General features: G+C 39.1%; 1 protein-coding gene across 1 annotated transcript; it reads right to left on the bottom strand.

Moving 5' to 3' along the window:
- Window positions 1-3,042: 3,042 nt before the first annotated feature.
- On the bottom strand, window positions 3,043-6,931 carry LOC135092576 (uncharacterized). The gene is made up of 3 exons (XM_063991190.1): window positions 6,683-6,931; window positions 3,361-6,397; window positions 3,043-3,096 (listed from the first exon to the last, which is right to left on the bottom strand). Exons 1-2 carry the CDS (start codon window positions 6,929-6,931, stop codon window positions 3,401-3,403), a joined length of 3,246 nt encoding a protein of 1,081 aa, XP_063847260.1. The 3' UTR covers window positions 3,043-3,096; window positions 3,361-3,400.
- Between the last annotated feature and the right edge of the window lie 14,561 nt (window positions 6,932-21,492).

A 21,492-nucleotide genomic window follows, 5' to 3' on the forward strand; every position in this document is an offset into this window, starting at 1 on the left:
TGCTTCTCCATTAAGGGTGTTTTGCATGCGCTTAAGCGTTTTGGTACGTAACTAGCTTAAAAATAATAGAAAGAGACGTTTTTGGTAATGTTGTTTTGTTTTCCCATACAGGTTACCTTCAATGTTTTTCATAATTTTAGTGGCTAACACGCCAATAAACACTCGAAGGACATGGTTATTGAAATATCGTTTCGTTTCACCATAGCTGGTGCTTTGCATGCATTTTGCTGTATTGGTACTAACAGTGTGAAAAACATTCAAATCACAGATGTTGTTTTGTTTCTCCATATACAATGCTATTCATGCGTTTTACCGTTTTTGTAGCTGAGAAACTCTAAAACACTGAAAATTCGCCTGTCGTGATATTCTTGTTTCCCCATATCGTATACTTTCCATACATTTTGGTGGTTATGAACGTAACAAGTTGAAAAACTCTCAAAATACACGTTTTAGGAAAATTTATTCTTGTTTCTGTATAAAAGATGTTTTACATGCGTTTTAGAGTTTTGGTACGTAAATAACTAAAAAAAAAAAAGCACTCAAAAGACACGTTTTTGATAACTATTTTTCCCCATATAGTGTCCTTTTCATGCTTTTATTTTTTTTTTTTACGATTTAATTCCTAACACGCCCACAGAGACTCAAAAGACATGTTTCTGGAAATGTGGTTTCGTTTCAAAATACACGCTTTAAAAGATACTAAAAAGGCATGTTTCTGGATATGGGATAATGTTCTTTCGTTACCCCACATAGGGTATTTTCCATGCATTTTGCCATTTATTTGCGTAACAAGAATAAAATCTCTCAAAATACTTCTCTTTGATAATTTTATTCTTGCTCCATAAAAAGTGTTTTTGCATGCACTGTAGGGTTTGGTACGTAAGAAACTCAAAACACTCAAACGACACGTTTTTCGTAATGTTTGATTTTTCCCATATTGTGTTTTGGTGCCTAAGATGCTCATAAACATTCAAAACACAAGCTTTTGGAAATGATCGTTTCTGAGTAAAAGTTCCCTTACATGCATTTAGGCATTTTGGTACCTAGCAATAAAAAAAAAAAAAAAAGAAAAGAAAAAAAAATCAATATACACGTTTATGGTAATGTTGTTCCGTCCCTCCATACAGAGTGCTAGGTTTTTGCGTTTTGGTACCTAAGAAGCTCAAAAACATTTATGATAAATGTTTCTTATAATGTCTTTTCGTTATTCCATGCAGGGTACTTTGAATGGATTTTGGCGTTTTTGTACCTAACAGTGTGAACAACACTCAAAATACACATTTGTTCTTGTTCTCTCTGCGGTGTTGGTGGTGAGAATGAAGTTTTTTTTTTTTTTTTTTTTTTTTTTTTTTAGCAAATAGAGAGGGTTAGGATCGTAGTTGGAAGATAAAAGAGAGAAAGTGAAAATAGTAGGAGAAAGAAAGTTGGTGGCCTGCCCACCTTGGTGTGTTGTTAGTAAGTGTTAAATGTTTTGTGTTTGGTGGGTGTTGGGGTGCTTGTATATATTGTTACGTGTGAGCATACACTGAACTCTAGGGGATGGACCATGAAGGGGTGTTGCTCACACTAACAATGGAAGGGTTAAAAGAAAAGAGAAAAGGAGACATTTTAACTGCTATTTAATATCTTAAAGTTAAATTAAGTAACAATACAAAATTGAAGATTATTTAAGTAAGTAAAAGTAAGTAACAAGGAGTGGCAATCTGAACTGGACTGAATAACTTAAAAGACTGGTTCAGTTAATAACTTAAGCCAAGTTAGTAAATGCATATATATACAAATTACAAAAATAAACACCTTTACATATACATAATAGAAAATAAATATAAATGTGTTTGTGTGTGTGTGTGTGGGTGTGTAACACTGGTGTAACTCTTACCACCGCTCTCGAGTGTATATGAGGCTCCCAGCGTATGCCAAGGCGACCTCAGAGCTGTAGCGACCCTTGGAGGAGACTGAAGCTCGATGGAACTCCACCCCTTGTTATCGGCTTGGTAGCCTGCTAGAGGTCACGTATCCAGTATGCCTCAAGCTATACACGTGGCAGCGCCACGAGTTGAGAGGCAGGCACCTGGTTCCGTGGTAGAGTAGTCACGTGTGTGACATTCCCCCCTTCTTAGGATGACGCAGAAGGAATGACTCTGCGTCATTAGAGAAGTGAGGTGGTTCCTGTCCCGTGAAGGTTGATTCCACCAGAACGTGTGTAGTCTGGGGCCCGGTAGATGGTTCTTCTGGCAGTGCTCGGCCCTCGGCTGCCTCCATCGACCGGTTCACAAGGCACGACTGCATCCCCGGCAACAGGATCCTAGGGTCCTCAGGGTCGCGACAGGTAGTGATGCTAGGCGTAGTGGGAAGGCGAGACAAAGTGTCAGCAAGGCAGTTGTCCAGTCCCTTAATATGGTGCATTTCAATGTGGTAAGGCTGGAGCTGTAGAGACCACCGTAGCAGACGTTGGTTAGTGAAGCGGTTCCTGTTGAGAAAAGTCAAAGGGTTGTGGTCAGTGTAGATTTGGAGTGGCTGGGTGTTGGACTGAAGATAGTACTCAAATTTCTTGATGGCAGAGATAATGGCTAAAAGTTCTTTCTCGATAGTGCTGTAATTCTTCTGATGGATGTTGAACTTCTCGGAGTGGTAGGCGACTGGGTGAAAGATTCCGTCAGATTCTTGCAGGAGGGCGGCACCCGAAGCGTGATCACTGGCGTCAGTATGTATGATGAAGGGTTTACTGAAGTCGGCCGCACGCAAAACCGGTTCCCGAGCAAGCAAGTTCTTAAGTTGATTGAAGGCATGTTGGCAGGCAGGGGTCCATTCGTACGCCACATTCCCACTAGTTAGTCTAGTAAGTGGCCCAGCTGCGTCTGCGAAGTATGGACAGAAACGCCGGTAGAACCCCGCCATGCCCAGGAAGCGGCGGAGCTCGCGTCGAGTAGTGGGAGTTGGGTACTTCAGTACTGCGTCGACGTTAGCGGTCTTGGGCCGGACGGAGCCTTGTCCAATCTGATGTCCTAGGTAGGAGACGGTGGCAGCTCCGAACGTAGATTTCGCCAGCTTCACGGTGAGGTTCGCTTCCTGCAGACGGCTGAGCACATTCTGGATCTGGTACAGGTGGTCATCCCAGTCATGTGAAAAAATAAGAATATCATCTAAGTAAACCAGCACTCCTTTTAATCCCTGCATTACCTTGTTCATTGCCCTCTGGAAAGTAGCGGGGCAATTCCTCATGCCAAATGGGGCTACTACATACTGGAAAAGTCCAAAAGGGGTGATGAAGGCAGAGACTATCTGAGCTCTTTCAGTAAGGGCTATTTGATAATACCCTTTTAATAGGTCCAGCTTAGTAACAAATTTGGCTTGACCTACTTCATCTATCAGGTCGTCTACCCGAGGCAGAGGATAGGCGTCAGGAATGGTGACGGCGTTGACCCGTCGGTAATCCGTGCAGAATCGCAGTTGTCCGTCCTCCTTGGGTACTAGGAGGCAGGGTGATGCCCATGGGGAGCTGCTGGGTATAGCCAAGCCCTGCTCTAATAAGTACTGGACCTCCTTCTGCATCTGTTCTCGTTTCCGGGGGTTGACTCTGTAGGGAGACTGCTTGATAGGGAAGGTCCCTGGAAGCAGGAAGCACCTTCACATCATGGCGGAGGACATTACAGATTTTAGGATGGTCACCGAACACGTCATACTGAGAGATCAATCTTGAGATATCCAGTGCTCGAGAGGATGAAAGATGACGGAGCTGACCATCTAAGTGTTGGATAATGTAGGTGTTGTTTTGCGTGTCCTTGGGATGTATGGTGTTTGTGTCAATCTCAGTGGTAATACATTTATCATACATCAATGAACACACAGAGGCAGGTTTTAACTCTGAGTCAGCCTCCTGGGGTTCAATGATACCACAGGAAGCTACTCTAGGGGTTGGTTGGGCGCCAGTCACAGGGGTTCTACATTTATACATTTTTAGGAGATTAACGTGTATTAACTGTGTTGCCTTTCGGCGGTCTGGAGTGTTTATGATGTAGTTGTTATCTCCTACCTTTTCCACTACCTCATAGGGACCATGATACTTTACTTGTAATGGGTGTTTAGGTGTGGGTATGAATGCAAGGACTTGATCACCTCTATCAAATACTCTAACTCTGGCCTTCTGATCAAAGTGTTTCTTCATGGTGTTTTGAGATTTGTGTAAGTTGTTATCAGCAAAGGTGCGAACTTTAGTGAGTGTGGCTTTAAGGTTGTTCAAGTATTTAGTTACAGAGACAAGTTTGTGGGTAGTGGAATCTAACAATTTGTCTTTAATAATCCTTAATGGTCCCCTCACTTTCCTACCGAACAGGAGCTCGAATGGGGAAACTCCTGTACTCTCGTTAGGTGCTTCCCTGATGGCAAAAAGCATGTAGGGGAGTGCGTCATCCCATTCGCTCTCCTGCTCTTGACAGAATTTGCGTAGAAGTCCTTTCAGTGTCTGATGAAATCTTTCTAGAGCGCCCTGTGACTGCGGGTGATAGGCAGAAGACAAGGTTTGTGCGATAACAAGCTCTTTTAACACCTCTGTGAAGAGAACGCTAGTGAAATTAGTTCCTCGGTCACTCTGAATGGTTTGAGGAATCCCGAAGGTAGTAAAGAAGTGGTTTAGCTTGGACACAATAGTGTTGGTGTTGATTTTACGTATCGGAAAGGCTCCGGGATACCTAGTTGTTGGGTCAAGAATTGTTAGGATATACTCATTACCTTTCTTGGTTTTTGGAAGTGGCCCCACAATGTCAATTATTATTTTATGAAATGGTTCTGAGGGAACAGCAATAGGTTGGAGAGGATAGGGTGGGATAGTTACGTTAGGTTTACCCGCTATCTGGCAGAGATGACAAGTACTGACGTAATTCTTCACATCCTCCCTTAATCCTGGCCAGTAAAAGTCAGCGAGGATCTTCTCACATGTCTTCTTGATGCCCAAGTGACCAGCAAAACTTTCATGAGCGATCTCTAGTATGGAATGTCTGAGTATGGTAGGCACAACCACTTGGTGGGCTTCTGCCCAAGCAGCAGCATCTGGGACCTTAGAGGGCCGGAACACTCTCATGAGAACTCCATCCTGTTTGTAAAAGGCAGGGTAATGAGTAATTTGATCTGGAGGGATAACCTTGTCATGAAATTGAGTCAAAGTAGTGTCTTCCTGTTGAGCCTCAGTGAGAAGTTTTTCAGAAAATATTTGATTGAGTTCAAGTGGGGATGGGCTCCTCTTTGGAAGCGAGAAAGACTGATCAGATTTCCTTGCTTGTGCACGAGTAGTAACATAAACAGGGAATAAGCCTGGTTGTTGCTCTTCTAACTGTACAGTGGGGTTATCCATCAGCATTGTGTCACTAATTACCAAAGGGGGAGTCACCTTACTGCCAGCTAGGTCATTAGCGAGGAGTAGTTGAGCATTAGGGATGGGTAAGGCTGGTTCTTCACTAACTCCTATTATCACTTCACCTCTTACTAGTGGGCTATCAAGATGTACTTTAGCTAATGCAATGGGGAAGGGGTCATGGAAGTCTTTTAAATATACCTTTTCACCTGTGTAACACTGTTCAATACCAGGGACTGCTGACTTCAGCACTAGGGACTGAGCTGAACAGGTGTCTCTGACAATCTTAACTGGGTGATCCTTGTTATCAATGCTGATGGTGCCTACAGACCTGAAAGGCTCAAATAAGTCTTTAGGTACAGGGAAGGAGGGAAGAGCTTGTATGGAAGCAACTGGCTTGGTAGGATATGTTTGAGCTACCTTGCACTTGGGATTAGGACAGTTCTTTATGAGGTGCCCCGGCTGTTTACAAAAAGCACAAAATAGAGGTGGTCGAGTACTACTGCCGGTCATTTTACCAACCCCTGAGTTACCTGAGTTTATCTTACCACTAGGAGTCTCGGTCAGCTTGTCTGAGGTTGCCTTGCGATTCACCAGGGAGAAAAGGTCCGCTAACTGAGCGGCTTTGAGAAGATCTGTTTCTTCTTTGTTGGTGATGTGTAACATTACTGAGTAAGGGAGCTTACGCATGAACTCTTCTAAGGCTAAGAGATTTACTAATTCGTCGTACGTGGTTATCGCGGCTGACTTAAGCCAACGCTTGAGAGCCCTCAGTTTCTCTGAGGCAAACTCTAGATAGGTTTGTTGCGGAGTTTTGAACATTTTTCGAAAAGACTGACGGTATCCTTCTGTGGTAATGGAGTACGCCGCTAGGATGCCCTGTTTGACACAGTCGTAATCCGTGTTGTTTTCGAGGCCGTTCAAAATAGTTAAAGCCTTTTGGCTGAGTTTGGGTTTAAGAAGCCAAGGCCAGTCTTCTCGGGGCAGTTCAAAATGTACTGCTGTGTCCTCGAACTGTCCAAAGAAAGTTTCGGGGTCTTTGTCAGAGAACTGAGGGAGTAGTGAGAGATATTTAGTTAACTTTTGTTTGAGGTCAGCTGTGGTGGTTGATCGAGATTTTAATTGTGCGAGTTGGGTCTCGTGGATTCTTTCTTTTTCTCTCTCCTCTCTTTCTTTTTCTCTCTCCTCTCTTTCTTTTTCCTCCTTTTCTTTTACATATGCCAGATCTCTTTCCGCTTTTTCTTTTTGAAAAGCTAGTTCTTCTCGCCTTAGTTCTCTCTCTTCTCTCTCTCTTTCTCTTGCTGCCTCTCTCTCTTCTCTCTCTCTTTCTCTTGCTGCCATTAGTTTCAGCTTTTCGAGTTCGAGCATTAAACTGGCGTCGTGCTGTGAAGTAGCACTAGTGGCTTCACCTCCAAGGTGAACTAGGATTTGAGTTCGGAGTTCTTCCTTCCGAATGTCAGACGGATATGAGAGATCAAACTGTCGGGCTATGTACTTTAAATCATTCTTTGTCACTTTGGCAGTTTGTAGCTCCGCCACAGAAGGATTACTGCAAAATGCGTCCAAGTTTAACTCATGCGACATGATTAATGAGCGTGAGGTCAATTGAACCAAATCAAGTGTGTCTGAGCCCTACACTGAAACCTGATCCAAGACCTAGGTTCGCCACCACGAGTCGGAAGGACCCGCGTGAACGACAGGTTCGAAACCACGAGTCGGAGGGAAATGAGTTGACCCGCGTGCATCGACAGAGACTCGTTTTTGAGTCTAGTTGAGTCAAGGTTAGCAACGCCTTAACTGTGCTTCTGAAGAGGCAACGAATCGAAGAAGTGTAGCGATAATCACTGCCCCAAAATGACTACCATAGAACTAACACTTAAGCACTTGTAATGGCTTGCCGTATTCGCTGCTTTCAAGCAAAGAGTGGAACGCAAGTTCCCAAGTTTTAAGGAGTCTCGGAGTTCGGGGTGAAGGTCACTACTAGGGGGAATCGAACCGACACTAAAGCAACACTGAGGAAATCAATTGTTAGGTTTTTAACGCTTTTATGAATAGACGCCGGTACCTCGCGTACTTTTAAAGCGGAAAAACGCAAAAATTCACCAACAAAGAAATAAGCACAACTTCATATACACTCGAGAGCAGGAAAGGAACTAGTGTAGTTATATGTATGTGTAAACATGTGTAATATCCCGGACGGGCCCCCAATTGTTACGTGTGAGCATACGCTGAACTCTAGGGGATGGACCATGAAGGGGTGTTGCTCACACTAACAATGGAAGGGTTAAAAGAAAAGAGAAAAGGAGACATTTTAACTGTTATTTAATATCTTAAAGTTAACCCTTAAATTAAGTAACAATACAAAATTGAAGATTATTTAAGTAAGTAAAAGTAAGTAACAAGGAGTGGCAATCTGAACTGGACTGAATAACTTAAAAGACTGGTTCAGTTAATAACTTAAGCCAAGTTAGTAAATGCATATATATATATATACAAATTACAAAAATAAACACCTTTACATATACATAATAGAAAATAAATATAAATGTGTTTGTGTGTGTGTGTGTGTGTGTTTATGTGTGTGTGTGTGTGGGTGTGTAACACTGGTGTAACTCTTACCACCGCTCTCGAGTGTATATGAGGCTCCCAGCGTATGCCAAGGCGACCTCAGAGCTGTAGCGACCCTTGGAGGAGACTGAAGCTCGATGGAACTCCACCCCTTGTTATCGGCTTGGTAGCCTGCTAGAGGTCACGTATCCAGTATGCCTCAAGCTATACACGTGGCAGCGCCACGAGTTGAGAGGCAGGCACCTGGTTCCGTGGTAGAGTAGTCACGTGTGTGACATTATGTTGTTTATCTAGCTAGCTAATTTGTCTTAGTGACTTTTTGTTTATGTGAAGAGCGGATTGGGTTCATGAATGATTGTAGTTAAACTGCTTGGGTAATTTCTGTTATATCTTTGAATGTGATTTGCTTGTTGTATTAGTGCTTCGTATGTTTCATTATTGCTTAGTTTTAGTGTGGTCCATATTTTTACTGCGTGTTTGTGTAGGCGTATGTTTAGTGGTGCTGTGTCTGTGGCTTCGTGTATTTGTCTTGTAGTGAGTGTGTATGGGTATGTCTGTTTTGTGGCCCATCGGAGCGCCTTGTTCTGTGTTCTCTGTAATTTTCTTAGTTGTGTGTTACTGAGTGCATGTGTTGGAATTGGAGGGTAGTCTAGTGTGGGAATGACAATTACTTTTACAAGATGTATTTTCATAGGAATTGGGAGGTGTCTGAATCTGTACAGCTTCTTCAGTGCAGCTTCTCCTTGTTGTTTTCTTTCGTGCACATGCCTCTTGTAACCTGTGTTTATAATATGGAAGCCTAAAGATTTCCCATGGTTTTGGAATTCTGTTTCCTCCCCATTGATGGTAAGAGGAGGGTTCCGCCTGCTTCCAAGGGCAAGAGGGGTAAACTTACTTACATTTGTCTTTATGTTCCATTTTGTTTCAAAATTATTTACTATATTGATTTCTCTTTCTGTGCGGGCGTTGATCATGTGTTTAGACTTGCCAGGGTATCCTATGATTTGGGTGATGTCATCGGCGTAAGAGATGTTTAGGCCATGTCTTGGAGGTGGGATGTCTTGAGTGTATATGACAAAAAGGGTCGGGGACAGCACACTGCCCTGTGGGACCCCACAGCCCAGGGGAAAGGGGACACCTCGGAACTGATCTATTTTAATGCTTGCTTCCCTATCCTCTAGAAAATCGCATAAAAATTATTCTATGACATCCCAGGTGAAGGAGTCCCAGGTGAAGAAGCTTATATTTTAGCCCGAGATGCCACACCTTATCGAGAGCCTTTGTGATGTCCCTCAAGACAACGTGACATTGTCCTCCGTCGGCTTTGTTTTGAGCTATTTTTTCAGTGATTATCGCGAGAGCTTGGGTAGTACCTCTGTCTTGTCTGAAGCCAAATTGTGTTGGGTTATATTGGTTGGTATATTCTAGGTGAGAGCGTAATCTATAATTGATAATACGTTCCAGAATCTTGCCGGGGACCTCCAAGAGTGAGATTGGTCGGTAATTTAAGGGATGAGCGGGGGATTTACTTGGCTTGGGTATTAGTTTTATTATTGCTTTTTTCCAGATGTCTGGGAAGTAGCCTGCTGATATAGTGGCATTATAGATGTTCTTTAAGTTTTGTATGGCATTATGAGGTAGATGTTGGAGGATTGTTTTGTTGAAACCACTGCTACCCGGGCAAATCTTTTTCGTGTGTTTGATGATGTTTGTGATTTCTTCTGTTGTTACTGGAGTGGTGAGTACTGGGTCGGAATCGAGGCGTGATGGGTCTGCGTTGTTGTGTGGTGTTGTTCTGTGTATGTGTTCTCGTAGGTGTTGTGTTACCATGTGTTCTGTTTCTTCGTGCATGTCTTCATCTTCAGTGTATATTTGTCTCCAGATGTTCTGATGGAGGGCTTCTTGAGCTTCTGGGGTGTAGTGTCTCATGTTTGCGTTGTCTATGAGATAATGCGTTGGTGGTGTGGTGTTTCCTGAGAGCTGATTGAGTTTTCTCCAAAAATCGGGTGGGTGTTTGTAAAGTGTTGCCAGGGTTGCAATTGCCTGTTGCCAGTGCTGACTGGATTCTTCTATGAGTGCTTCTTGTATTAGTGTCCTAAGCTCCCTGTATCTATTGTAGTGTGCTCTCGTCCAGCCGTTGGCGAAAGAGTGTGCTCTGAGTGCATTGAATTGTTGCATAAGTGTTTGTATATATTGGGTGTGTGGAGTGTGTGGTAAAGTTCTGTGATGTGTGTTGGGTATGTGTCTACTTTTGGCGTCACTGATAGTAGCGTACCAGTTTTCTATTTCTTCATCAATTTCCTCTAAAGTCGCGTTTTCCACCTCGGTGTTGTCTACCATGTTCTGGGAGATGTAATCTTGGAACTGCTCCCAGTTTGCCCTCGCGAAGCATGGTCGTGGTGGTATCGGTGTTTGTATTGGAGAAGAGGATAATTTCATCAGGATGGGAATGTGGTCGCTGCTGGTGAGAGGACCCTGCGTGATGTGAATGTTGTGGTGTGTTCTATAGTTTGTGAGAATTATGTCTGGTGTTGTGTCTGCGTTGTGTGCGTAGTATGTAGCAAAGTGTGGGCCGATGTGGTGTAGTGTTCTATGTCTGATCAAGTGTGCTAATTGTTTTCCTTTGGTATTTCTACCCCTGTGGCCCAGTAGTGGATGACGTGCATTTAGATCTGCGATCATGTATACTGGGGTGTGTTGTCGGAACAGTTGTGTGAAATCGGGGATGGGGAGATAATCTCTTGTGGGTGGCTGGTATAGGGTGGCAAGGATTATTGGGCCAGTGGTTGTTTCTATTTCAACTGCTAGCAAGTCTGATATGTAAGTGTCGTGTATTTTATGTGGGATGGTGTTTTTGACTGCAATCCCTGTGCCGTCGTGCAGTCTGCCTGTGAGGTTTTTGGTGTGTGTATTGTAGCCCTAAAGTTTGAGTGGTTAATATTCTGTTGTTCCGTGGCTGTTGATAAGTATGACATCTGCCTGTAGGTTTCTATATATGTTTGAAAGACCAGTACTTCTGCCCCTCCAGTTTAGAACATTATGTTGCACAATGTTTAATGTCGTTTGGTCCATTTTGGTTCGGGTTGTCTAGTTTTTCTCAGCTGATTTTTTCTTTGCTTGACTGAGGGTGTTGTTTGGGCTATCTCGTTGTCGGTGTTGTTTGTGGCGTGTGGTGTCTGTGATGTTTGTTTGTGATTGTGTTGCCTTGTAACTGTATGTGTTGAAGTGCTTTCAGTAAGTTTGGGAAGTGGTGGTGGTTGTCGAAGTGTTTCTTGCTGTGTTGTCTCTTCTGGTAGCCCTGTATCTTCTTCCTCATCTGTTTCTTGTTCCTCTTCAGAGTCAGACGAGAGTTCAAGGTCTGCTTCAGCAACTGATGTTGTCGTGGCTAGGTTGGTTGTTACTGATTCCATAATTTGTGGTGTCTCTGATGGCAACATATTCTGGATTATTTGCTGGGAGGGAGGATTGTTGGGGAGGATCACCGTTGGGAGATTATTTTCTTGTAGTATATCAATGAGGGTCTTTTGGAAGGTGCCCGGGTTGACCATGTTCATTGCATGCGCGTGGAGGTAGCAGATCATCATTTTTGATGTTTGGTTGTTGTTTAGTGCCGTAGCTGATGTAGGGAACGTGTTGGCGTTGTTGTGGTGATTGGCAGCTTGAGAGTAGCTCTGTGACTTCACTCGTTTTTCTTCTTCTTGTTTTTCTGTGACTTTCTCCTTCCTTTTCTGGCATTTGTACGCCATTGTCTTGTGCGCTTGTCCACAGTTTATACATTTCACTGATTCTTTTGGACAGGTTTTCCAGATGTGGTCATGGCTTGAGCATTCTGAACACACTTGGTACCCTGCTGGTTTGGGGCATTGTTTGGTGGAGTGCTTCTCGATTGCATAACATTTCATGCAGTAGGAAATTGGTGTGTATTTCTCTTTGGTGATTTGGTATGGTGCTATGGATACGTTGAAGAGGCGTAGGCCCTGTTTCGTTGCCTTATCTGCCATGCTGATGGTCTCGAACTGGATCTTGAGTCTATTTCCGCTGGTATTGTTTCTGTTGTTTGGGAACTTGTAGGCATCTTGAATCTTTGCCCATTCCTGTTTGTTTTCAATTTCATCAGCTATGTTATTTTTGGTGTTTTCAAAGGCCGTCTGTTCCACCTTGTGACAGATGATGGTGCGTCGTGCTTTTATTTCAGGGGGAAGGATGGGGTAGAAGCCATGACTTTGCAGAGTCTGGGTTGCTGCCGACTCCAAAACTGTGTCGACTTCCTTTTCACTGGCATTGATGATGTATCCACCGTTGGCTTCGTAGAGAGCATTGGCGTACACATCAGCCGGAGCGAGGATCTCTAGAAGTTTTAGTTTGATTCGTCTGTCTTTGGGGTCTCCATCACACGTGATCTTTAGTCTTGGCATGTTTACATCCTATTAGGGGCCGTGGCCCGACTGTACGCCACAACTAGGGAGAGAGAATGGAAGGAGCCTGCCTATGCAAAACGGTTTGATGACCCCGTTTCTAAAAACAGTCGTAGCCACCCCGATCCGCGCCTACACCTATCAGAGTTTTTGCCCGACCTTAACCGGTGAGTTTAAGGCAGCATGCTAAATGCCCCCCTTGTGCAGGCCGCGGGGTTCACCTTCACTTACCGGTGGACGCTAGGGCGAAAGGAAATATAGTGGGAGATGAAAGGAGGAACTGCACAGGAGCGGGCTCTCAACCAAGCGGGAGAGCCCCGGTACACAAGTGCAGGGAGAGGCCTTGATAATGGATGTTGTGGTAGTAGTAGTAGTAGTAGTAGTTGTTGTTGTTGTTGGTGATAAATGAGGAGCGCGAGTACTCTAACCTCGTCATTAGCTCTGCGAGCAAGTGGTCTGAGGTGTGCCTGTGAGTCTTGTGAGTCTGGTGTGCTGAAGTTGTCTGCCCTCTGCTCGCCTTATATGCAGCCCGCACGGGATCAGAACGAGCTACGCACTATGGGCGGAGCCGCTGATTGGCTGCTTTGTCGCGTGGCTCGGTGAGTTGCCGCTTCGTTTTTCTTTCTTGATTTCTTCATGTTTGGTAGGGCTTGAAGATCTTCTGACTGAGTATTTAACTTCAGATTATTTTCTTTTATGTGGAGGGCTTCTAATATGCTTAAGAGTCGTACATCGTTGCATCCATCGATTACTTCTGTGAAATAATCGATGGATGCGTCTTAGCGTTTTGGTACGTAAGACGATCGAAAGTACTCATAATACCCATTTTTAGTAATATTCTTTCGTTACCCTATATAGGGTACTTTCCATGCATTTTGTCGTTTTTTATACATAACAAACTCAAAAATACTCATAATACTTGTTTTTCGTAATGTTATTCTTTCTTCATAAAAAGTGTTTCCTATGCGTTTTAGCGTTTTAGTACGTAAGAAGCTAGAAACACTCAAAATATAGGTTTTGTGTAATGTTGTTTGGTATTCCCATATAGGGTGATCTCCATGCATTTTACCGTTTTGGTGCATAACATGCTTATAAACACTCCAAAGGGATGTTTCTTGAAATATCATTTTTTTTTCCTAATATAGGGTGCTTTGCATGTATTTTGGCAGTTTAGTACCTAAAAATAAAAAAAAAACACCCAAATACATATTTTTAGTAATGTTGTCCTTTCTCCATATATAATGCTATTGAAGCGTTTTTGCGTTTTGGACTCTAAGAAGCTCAAAAACACTCATAACACACTTTTCTCTTAATGTCTTTTCGTTATTAAATATCGGATATTTTACATGAATGTACGCATTTTCGTACATAATAATATGAATATCACTCATAACACTCGCTTATGGTTGTGTTGCTCTTTTTCTATATAAAGAGAGCTATTGAGCGTTTTGTTACTTAAGAGGGTCAATAACATCCATAATACACGTTTCTGGTAATATTGTTATGTTCACCATATGGGGTACATTGCATGGATTTTGCTATTTTTGTACTTAACGAACTCAAAAACACTCAAAATGGTAATGTTATTCTGTTTCTTCTTAATGGGTGTTTTGTATGAATTTTAACGTTTAGGTACGTAAGAAGCTCAAGACACAAAAGACATCTTTTTGGTAATGTTGTTTTGTATCGAAAATATGGAACTTATGCATTTTAGCGTTTTGATGCATAAATCGCTCAAAAACACTAAAGAGACACGTTTCTGGTAATGTCGCTTCATTTCCCTATGTAGAGTGCTTCGCATGCATTTTACCGTTTTGGTACCTAACAATATAAAAACACTCAAAATGCACGTTTTCTTTTTTATAATGCTGTTCTGTTTTTCTATATAGAGTACTTTTCAACGCGTTTTCGTGTTTTGGTACCTAACAAGCTCAAAAACACTCTTAATACACGTTTCTTGTAAAGCTCTTTCATTAGGTACTATGGTAATATCATTTCGTTTCCCCTATTGGAAAATTTCCATGCATTTTGGCGTCATAGTCAAAAACACTCAAATTACACATTTTTGGTAATGTTATTATGTTTCCTTATATAGGGTATTTTTGATGCATTTTAGCGCTTTAGTACGTAATAAGCCCAAAACCACACAAATGACACGTGTTTAGTAATGTTATTCTATGTTTCATTATATGGTGTTTCCATGGCTTTTTGTATCTTTGCGCATAAAACGCTTCAAAACCCACAAAAGACACGTTTTTCTTAATGTCGTTTCGTTTCCATATATAGAAAATATTACATGTTTTTTTGGTATTTTATTACCTAACAAGTTTAAAAACAGCTATAATACATGTTTTTCATCATGCCATACTGTATCTTCATTTAAGGTGAAAATACAATAAACACATTTTTGGTAATATTATTCTGTTTCTCCACATATAGTTCTATTAAAACGTTTTAGCATTTTTAGTGATTAAGAAGCTTTAAAATACTCATAATTCATGTTTCTGGTAATTTTGTTTCTTTTTCCTTATATAGAGTACTTTACATGCATTTTCACGTTTTTGGTATTTCACTCGGTCAAAAATCCTCAAATTATAATTATGGCTTTGATGATTTTAATATTTTCTTCATATACGGTGTTTTTTTTTTAAGCATTTTAGCGTTTTGGTACATAAGAATCTGAAAAACAGTCTGGTAATGTTATTTTTTTTTTTCAATATACGGTGCTTTCTATGTTTTTTTTTAGCGTCTTTGTACATAAAAAAAATATTAAAAAAAAACACTCCAAAGACACGCTTTTGGTAATGTTTAGTTATCATGCAATTTGGTGTTTTGGTAATTAAAGATCTTAAAAAGCAGTCATAATAAACATTTCTGGTGATCTTCATATAAGGTGCTTTGTGCGCATTTTGTCGTTTTGTTATTTAACAAAATAGAAACAGTAAAAAATAATTTTATGCTGCTATTATATATTGATTGGTTTTAGCGTTTTGGTAGCAACGAAGTTCAAAAACACTTATAAGAAACGTTTCCAGTGATATCGTTTTGTTTCCTCATATAGGGGTAATTTACATGAATTCTGGCATTTTGGTTCATCATGATTTTATGAACGCTCAAATTACACATTTTTGTTATAATTATTGCTTCTTTATATACGTTGTTTTACATGCATTTTTGTGTTTTTGTACGTAAGAATCTCAAAAACAATGAAATGGCAATTGTTTGGAAATATTATTTTGTTTTCCAAAATAGGGTGCTTTCTATGCTTTTTAGCGTCTCTCTGCATAAAACGATAAAAAATACTGAAAACAAACGTTCATGGTATTATTTAGTTTCCCTATATATGGTGGTTTCCATGCATTTTGGCATGCTGGTAACTAACAATCTTTAAAAAGCCATAATACACGTTTCTGGTGATATTGTTCTTTTGTTGTCATAGGTAATGTGAAGCTTACAAAGCATATTTTGCTGTGCCAGTTGGGAACCAAGATAAGACCAGGGCACCTCATTTTACTTGTGAGGATTGTGAGAGAACATTAGAAGGCAAAATAGCTGTTAGTTTTTCAAGAGTAATATTCAATAAAAAATTAAGAAAAATTAAAACATAAGTTAAACAAACTTATACTGCTGTTCTTTTACAAGGTGGTATAGAGGGGAAAAGAGAACCATGAAATTTGCTATACCTAGAATATAGCGTGAACCTACTGATCACTCAAGTGACCGCTTTTTTCTGCATGGTGGATCCTTCCAAACGCCGATCTGGGAAAAATGCACCTGTCTGTTAATCCAGACATTCTATCCATTTCATTGCACCAGTACCACATAGTGCTGATCTGCTGATTCTCCAGAAAGAAATCAACTATCAAAAGAAAGCAGCAAGTCAGAAGATGAGCCAAACAGAGAGAAAGACTGTGAATTCACAGATACAGTTGTAGTTGGAAGGAATCCTTACTACCCAAATCAAAGAGACCTCATTGATCTCATCAGAGATCTTGGTTTGACAAAGTCAAATGGTGAGCTTTTGATTTCAAGGCTGAAGGAATGGGACTTACTTGATGAAAGTGTGCAAGTGACCAGCCAAAGAAAACGTACTTGAAGGTCCATATCCTAGATTGTCATCTCGACAGCTTCAAGAGAATAAGGGAGCATATTCAGAGGAACAAGGGGAGTCCCTCCACCAAGATATAACGAACTTTGAACAGAGATATCAGGGATCTTTCAATGAAAAACATGATGGGAGACTACATTTAGGGGCTCATACATGAAAGTTATTTGTTGTATTCAAGCAAATCAAGAAGAAAAAAAAGTTTTAAAATTAATTTTGGAGTCATTTGAATTATTTTTCTTTCCAAAAATGGTAAAAATGGTGAAATTTAGCTATTTTCAGGCAAAAATCATTCTAAAAGCCACAAAAGCTGTTTGACAGGAATAATTGACATTTTCTATTGTTTTGAAATGAAAAGAGTTAGAAAATAGACAAAAATCGTGTTAGAGACTGATAATACACATTTCTGGTAATACCTTTTCGTTTCCCCATATCGGGTACTTTGCATATATTTTGATGTTTTGGTACTTCACACGCTTAAAATCAATGAAATATTACTTTTCTAATAATGTCGTTTCATTTTAATATATAGGATGGTTTTCATGCATTTTGGCGTTTTGGTACCTAACAAGTTTAAAAAGAGTCAAATTACATTGGTCATGATGTACTGTTTCTTCATACCTTACAAGGTACCTAACAAGGTAAACAAAACAAAATGAAAATACACGTTTTTAGTAATGTTCTGTTTCTCCAGTTAGAGTGCTATTCACGCGTTTTAACGTTTTAGCTCAAAACACACACCTTTCTGGTAATATCGTTTCTTTTCCCCCAAATAACGTACTTACGTGGATTTTGGCGTTTTGCTATCTCACACGGTCAAAAACATTCAAATTACATTATTTTGGTAATGTAATTATGAATCTTTATATAGGGTGTTTTGCAAGTATTTCTGCGTGTTGGTACGTAAAAATCCAGGACATAACATGGCGAAAAAAAAAAAACATTCAAAATAAATGTTTTCGGTAAGGGTAAAAACAATGAAATTAAACATTTTGGTATGGTTATTATGTTTCTTAATATAGGTCGTTTTGTATGCATTTTATTAATTTTTGTATGTAAGAAGAACAAATGACACGTGTTTGGCACTGTTATTTTGTTTTCCAATAAATGGTGTTTTCCATGTTTTTTAGCGTCTTTGTGCATATAACACTCAAAAACACTTAAAAAACACGATTCTATTAATGTCGTTTCATTTCTTTACATTTGATAGTTTTCGTGCATTTGTTGGTTTTTGGTACCTAACAATCTTAAAAACAGACAAAATTACACGTTTCTGGTCATGCTCTTCTGTTTCTTCATAAAGGTGCTTTGCATGCTTCTTGGCGTTTTGGAATCTACCAAGGTGAAAAATACTTACCATACACATTCATCGTAATGTTCTGTTTCTCCATATAGAGTGCTATTAGAACATTTTAGCGTTTTGGTAGCTAAGAAGCTAGAAAACAATTACAAAACACGTTTCTGGTAAAAATCTTTTTGTTTCTTCATATACGGTATTTTGTATGAATTTTGGTGTTTGGTTTCCTCACACTCAAATTATATGTTTTTGGGAATATTATTAATTTCTTCATATACGGTGTTTTTCATGTATTTTTTTTTTTTTTTTTTACGTATTGGCACATAAGAGTCTGAATTCCCTCTATAGGGCGGCTTCCATGGAATTTGGCGTTTCAGCTTAAAAACAGTCATAATACAAGTTTTAGTGATGTTGAGTTATTTCATAATGTGGGATTTCATGATTTTTTTGCGTTTGGTACCTAAAAAGGTAAAAAAATCAAATTAACGTTTTCGTTATTTACACGTGCTATTTATACATTTTAGCGGTTTAGTACGTAAAATCCTGGAAAACACTCCTAACACCAGTTTATGGTAATATCGTTTTGTTTCCCCATATAGAGTGCTTTCCATGCATTTTTGCGATTTGGTTCCTTACATCATCATAAACACTCAAATTACACCTTATTGGTAATGTTATGTTTCTTTATATAGGGTGTTTTGCATACTTTTTATCGTTTTTCCAATGCTTTTCCAATGTCATTTCCATGCTTTTTAGCGTTTTGGTGCTGAAGATGCTTATAAACACTCAAAAGAACCGTTTCTTGAAATATTATTTTGGTTTTTAATATAATGTTTTCTGCATGCATGTTGGCATTATGGCACCTAACAATGTGAAATACACTCAAAATACACGTTTTAGGTAGTGTTATTCCGTTTCTCTATATAGAGTGCTCTTCATGCGTTCTAGAGTGTTGTTAACTAAGAAACTAAAAAGAAAAACACTCATAATACACGTTTCTCGTAATCTTTTCATTACCTCATATAGGGTTCTTTGCATGCACTTTGGTGTTTTTTTTTTTTTTTGCATAATCTTAGAAACACTCATAAATACTTGTTTTTGGTAATGTTCTGTTTATCTATATAAAGTGCTATTCATGCGTTCTAGTGTGTTATTACTTATAAAGCTCAAAAACTCATAATACACGTACGTTTCTTGTAATGTTTTTCGTTTCTACATATGGTAATGTTGTTCTGTTTTTCTATATAAAGTGCTATTTATGCGTTCTAGCGTGTTATTCCTTATGAAGCTCAAAACTCATAATACACGTTTCTTGTAATGTTTTTCGTTTCTACATATAGAGTAATTTGTATGCTTTTTTTTGGCATTTTTCTACGTAACAAACTCAAAAACATTTAAAGTACCTTTTTTTTATAATATAAGTTTCTACCTAAAAGGTGTTTTGCATGTGTTTTATCATTATGGTACAAAAAAAGCTGAAAAACACTCAAAAGATATATTTTTTTGTAATGTTTTTAATTCCCATACAGGGTGTTTTCCATGCTTTTCAGTGTTTTAGTTCCTTGTACATTTATAACCATTAAAAAGGCACGTTTCTGGAAATCTCGTTTTCTTTCCCCAGATAGAGTGCTTTGCATGCCTTTTGGCGTTATGATAACTTACATCAAAAACATACGTGATAATGTTGTTCTGTTTCTGCACATAGAGTGTTATTCATATATTTTAGCGTTTTGGCTCCAAAAAATATCAAAAACACTCAAAATTCACTTTTCATGTAATGTCTTTTTTTATTCTACATATAACGTACTTTGTTTGCATAAACACTCAAAAGACACCGTCTTGGAAATGTCGTTTCTTTTCCCAAAAACACACAAAATACGCGTTTTTTTTTTTTGGTAGTTATTCTTTTTCTTCATATAGAGTGTTATTAAAGTGTTTTCACGTTATTATATCTAAGACGCTCAAAAACATTTATAATGCAAGTTTTTTCGTAATGTTTTTTCCTTTCCCAAATATGGTGTCTTCCATGCATATTGGCGTTTTCTGCCTAACAAGCTCAGAACACTTGACATGCTTGTTTTTAGTAATAGTATTCTTTTCTCCAAGTTTTCCATGCGTTTCAGCGGTTTGGTGCGTAAGAACCTGAAAACACTCAGAAGACACGCTTTTTTTCACTATTACATAGGGTGCTTTCCATGCTTTTAAGTGTTTTAGTTCCTAATACGCATAAAACATTCAAAAGATATGTTCCTTATAATGTCATTTCGTTTTCTCATATAAGAGACTGCAGTCATTTTGGCGAGTCGGTATGTAACAGTGTGAAAACAATCAAAATACACGCTTTTTTTTTCGTTTTTCCATATAAAGTGTTTCTGACGCGTTTTTCTAGTTTTGGTACCTCAAACTCAAAAACACTCATAATACACGTTTTTTTTGTAATGTCTTTTCGTTTCACCATATACTGTACAATATAAAGTAAGGTTTTTCTACATATCAAGCTCAAAAACACTCAAAATACTTGTTTTTTGGTTAATTGAATATTTTCTCCATAAAGTGTTTTGCATGCGTTTTACCGTTTTGGTACGTAAGAAGTTCTAAAACACTCAAAATACACGTTTTTCGTAATGTTTTGTATTCCATTTAGGATGACTTCCATGCTTTTTAGCGATGGAAAACACCCTATATAAAGAAAGAAAATAACTTTACCAACCGTGTTGAGATACCGTGTGAGATACCAAAACTCCAAAATGCATGTAAAGTATCCTATATGGATAAACGAAATGATATTACCAGAAACGTGTCCTATAAAAGTTTTTGAGATTGTTAGGTACCAAGACACTAAAATGTGCGTGTAGCACTCTATATTAAGAAACAGAACAACTTTACCAAAAACGTGTATTTTTAGTGTTTTCACCATATATCGAAATGCCAAAATGTATGTCAAGCACCCTATACAAAGAAATAGAGCATGACCAAAAAAAGTGTAATTTTACTGTTTTTAAGTTTATTAGGTACCAACACGTCAAAATGCTTGCAAATTTGGAAACGAAGACAAAATAACATTACCAAACACATTTCTTTTGAGGGTTTTTGAGATTCGTACAAAAACGCTAAAAAGTATGCAAAACACCCTATATAAAGAAAAATAACATTACCAATAAGGTGTAATTTGAGTGTTTATGACGATATAAGGAACCAAAACGCAAAAATGCATGCAAAGTACCCTATATGGGGAAACAAAACGATATTACCATAAACTGGTGTTAGGAATGTTTTCCAGGATTTTAGGTACCGCTAAAACGTGTAAACACCACATGTAAAAAACAAAATCGTTATTTTGAGTGTTTTTTTTTTTTTTTTTTTACCTTTTTAGGTACCAAACGCAAAAATTCATAAAATTTCCCATTATGAAATAACTCAACATCACCAAAACTTGTATTATGACTGTTTTTAAGCTAAAACGCCAAATTCCATGGAAGCCACCCTATAGAGGGAATTCAAACCCTTATGTGCCAATACGGAAAAAAAAAAATACATGAAAAACACCGTATATGAAGAAATGAATAATATTCCCGAAAACATATAATTTGAGTGTGAGGAACCCAAACACCAAAATTCATACAAAATATCCTATATGAAGAAACGAAGAGATTTTTACCAGAAACGTGCTTTGTAAGTGTTTTTGAGCTTCTTAGCTACCAAAACGCTAAAACGTTTTAATAGCACTCTATATGGAGAAACAGAACATTACGATGAATGT

The sequence above is a fragment of the Scylla paramamosain genome, chromosome 40 (assembly GCF_035594125.1).
Source record: "Scylla paramamosain isolate STU-SP2022 chromosome 40, ASM3559412v1, whole genome shotgun sequence".
Taxonomy (NCBI): domain Eukaryota; kingdom Metazoa; phylum Arthropoda; class Malacostraca; order Decapoda; family Portunidae; genus Scylla; species Scylla paramamosain.

Coding starts and splice junctions, on each gene's coding strand:
- LOC135092576 (XM_063991190.1), bottom strand. CDS start 6,931: ATGTCGCATGAGTTAAACTTGGACGCATTTTGCAGTAATCCTTCTGTG. Junction 6,398..6,682: donor AAAAGCTGAAACTAATGGCA/GCAAGAGAAAGA, acceptor CTACTCCCTCAG/TTCTCTGACAAAGACCCCGA.